General features: G+C 42.7%; 1 protein-coding gene across 1 annotated transcript in view; it reads left to right on the top strand.

The window, feature by feature from the left end:
* VGLL1 (vestigial like family member 1) overlaps positions 1–2,873 on the top strand; it is a 36,262-nt gene extending 33,389 nt beyond the window's left edge. Inside the window, exon 5 of the mRNA XM_006160702.2 lies at positions 2,590–2,873. Within this exon, the coding sequence (XP_006160764.1) occupies positions 2,590–2,636 (47 nt within the window). The 3' untranslated portion in view covers positions 2,637–2,873. The remainder of the gene's footprint in view (positions 1–2,589) is intronic.
* The last annotated feature ends 664 nt before the right edge of the window (positions 2,874–3,537 follow it).

Below are 3,537 nucleotides of genomic sequence, written 5' to 3'. Positions count from 1 at the left end.
GTGGTGATGGTCCATGTATCAAAATGAGAAAGATTAAGGAAGCACAATCTTGTTTTGGCCATGTTAAGTCTGAGTTGCCTATGAGACATCCAAGTGGAAAGAACTTTTAAATAGTTGTATATGTTAGTGTGGATTTCAGAATGAAGTCTGGGTAAACATTTGAGATTTTTCAGTATATAAATGGTATTTGAGGTCATTGGATGTCATCACCTAGACAGGATATAGATAGAAAGGAGAGGAGAGCAGAGGACAGAGTCCTGGAGAATGTCAATATTTGGAAGTTGGGGACATGAGAAACCAACATAGAAGGGGCTGGCAGGTGGCATGGTGGTTAAGGTGCTGGATTTCCACATGGCTGACAATGGTTCGAGTCTCAGACCTGCTTGCTTACTCACACTTTCTCTCTCTCTCCTTCTCTCACTAAGCCACCAGATCCAAGACTCAAACTGTGGTCAACTATGTGGGACCACCAACATCTTAATCACCATACCACCTGCCAGCCCCAATAAATAAATATATAAACAAAAACAAAAAGAAACCAACATAGGACGTTGAGAGGGAGTGGTCATTGTAGTAGGATAAGAACCCTCTAGTGTGGTATATAACAGAAACTAAGAGAGGAGAATGTTTCAAAATAGAAAGACTGATCAGATGACCAAAGCTAGATGCCACATGATCAACTACACAGTTTGAGCACAGAACCCAGTGGCTTGAAAAACATAATGGGTACATGTGGTCGCATGTCCAAAATTCCAAGAGGAGAAATGAAGGAGAAGGGATTGTGGCATGACTATGCCCCATGGAGGTGATTTCTAGCTTTCCTTTTCTCTCTGTCTCTCTCTGAAAGTGCACATATTTGCCTTCTGCCAAATATTTTTTTAAAGAGAGATTTTTGCTATAGAGTGCATGCACTCACCAGAGAGACAGAGAGACACAGAAAGTGAGAAATCACCCAACAGGAAGGCTGGCCATGCTGCAATCCATTCTCCTCCATTCTCCTCTTGGGGTCTTGAGCAGCTATGCACATGCACCCAGTGTGAGTTTTAAGCCTCCGGGTCCAGGATTCAAGCAGTGGTCGATTATGTTGGAGTCCATCTGCTGGTTCCCTGGCAAATTTTAATAAAAGAAAGGGTCTTCTTGGGCATTGGAAAGGCAAGCCTGCTAGTGGACAAACATAAGCAAAATTTCTTAAGTGTTGATCTGAAGTCTAAGATTATGAATTTCAAATGAGAATAGTCAACTGGGTTGTGTGATTTTTTTTTTTCACCAATGATGTTAGGTTAGCATAATGTGCAAAGAAGGCAAATGGGGAAGCTCATCCAGGGTTGAGATTGGAGCAAGTGAGTATGATGGATAGAGGATAAAGAAAAGGAGTTGAGGGCAATTGCCAAATGAGTGATTCTAACAAGACACCACAGTATCTAAACTGCATGAAGAAGGAAATGGTGGCAGATGCAAGTTGATGGGCTAGTGGAGGTTGATGAATTGGAGGTTGTGTAAAAACCCACTGACAAGAAAATTAAGCCAATGGTGTGGGAGGTGGAGGCTGGAGAGTGGATGTCTGAAGTCGAGATTACAAAGATTTCACTTGTATGGGTGATGCCAATGTCTGAGGTGTGACCATGGGAATGGATGACTGAGGTAGAGTGAAGTACGAGGTCATTAGAGATGAGAAACACAAAATTGTGGGAGTGAAAGCAAAATAAGAACCAGTAGCTACTACCTACAATGTAGGTTCTATTTTTATATATTTTCATTAATATTCCCACTCAACACCAGAAACACAGGACTCAGGTTAGGTAACTTTCCTGAGACACACAGCTAGGCAGTGGTAAGGCTGGGACTCAAACTCAGACTCATTTGACCTCCAGAGGCAGCTTCTTCATCATCATGCTTATCCTGTTTTTCAGGAAGCCAGTCTCCAGAGAGCAGAAAAGATCTGTTCTTTTATTGAATTTTGATTTGAGAGAGGAAATTCTTTTGTCCAAAATTGCTTACGGTTTTCTACTGTTAATCTAGGGGGTCTAGAGACAGCCCTGTCCTTTTCTGTTTCTTTAGGATCATTGAATCAGGAACAAGCTTATCCTCTTCCCTGAAACCATTCACTTCTTGGCATCTATGCCCTACTGCAAGTTTTTCAAACTTGTTAAGTAAATTCCAGCACATTGCAATGGTTATGCTTTTGCTCATTCATTCCACTCCCTCAAATGCACCCCCTACCTTTTTACTTAGAAACCATAGTCCCCTTGAGGCCAGCAGGTGGCGTGGTGGTTAAGGTGCTAGACTCCCACATAGCCAACCACAGTTCAAGTCCTGGACCTGGCAGCTTGAAAATCACACCCGGCACCTGTGTGCACATGCCCAAAACCCCAAGAGAAGAATGGAGAAGAAGGAATTGCAGTGTGGCTATTTTCATAGGGGGGGGGTAATTTCTCACTTTCCCTGTATCTGCCTTTCTCTCTGTTACTCTCTGGTGAGTGCATGCACCCTATGGCAAAAACTTAAGAAAGAAAAAAAAGGGAAGAAAGAAATCACAACTCCCTTCCTCTCCCCTGGTAGACATCTGGGAAATGTTTACTCTCTTTTCAGCACCAAACCATTGGAGCCACCAACATGGATACCCACAGCATCTTTAGTCAAGTTGGAGAAGAAAGGAAAGGCTTGGTTCAAGACATGGCAGCAAGACCTCTCTGCAGATTGTTCCAGATAAAGTGACAGTTTCTCAGACTATTCATCTCCCCGATCTGGTAGACAGCCTGGTGTCTGATGTCAGCTGAGTACTTGCCCCATGGCAATCCTGTAACCCCCTGCTGTCAGTGTTCCCCATCCTGCCCCACTTGCTCAGAGAGTGCCGAATAATAAAACTGCATTTGCTCAGATGGCAGTATTCTGGATTCTAAGTTCTTGCACACCCATCATGTCACTGAAACTTCTCAGCAGTCCTGGAACTGAAGTTATTATCTTCATTTAATCCATGTGGCTACTGAGGCTCTTAGATTGTACATGACCTGGCTAAGATCATATAGTGAGCTGCAGAGCCAACACTGAAACCCAGCCCTCTGAACTCAGTGCTCTTCTCTCTCCACCATAATACTTATCAAGGGTTAATATCAGGATGGCTTAGATATTTTCCCCTCCCATCTGCTATATAAACAAAGACCACAACTCTTGCACGAGTAGATTGGTGATCTTGGCAGTAATACAGTAATTCTCTTGTCTCAAGAACAGTTTTTCCAGTGTGTTACATATGTTTCCTAGATTTAGGAAGAGGGAGTACATAGGCAGTACAATTTTTTTTTTCTGTTATTTACCTTCCAAAGTCATGTTCCCTTTTAGGTTAAGCTGGGAAAACTCAGGATGGAGGCTGATTCTACCACTTGTGATGTATAAGTGTGTGTTTATCTTTGCTCATTCTAGAAAAATTCATCTGTGTTAGAAGATAACATGTATTGGGACCAGCAGATGGCATAATGATTACATCACTGGACTCCCACATGGCTGACTGAGGTTCAAGTTCTCAACCCAGCGGCTTGAAAC

This window comes from Tupaia chinensis, unplaced genomic scaffold (genome assembly GCF_000334495.1).
Source record: "Tupaia chinensis unplaced genomic scaffold, TupChi_1.0 Scaffold000706_1, whole genome shotgun sequence".
Lineage (NCBI taxonomy): Eukaryota > Metazoa > Chordata > Mammalia > Scandentia > Tupaiidae > Tupaia > Tupaia belangeri.
This window is presented reverse-complemented; position numbering and strand designations above follow the sequence as displayed.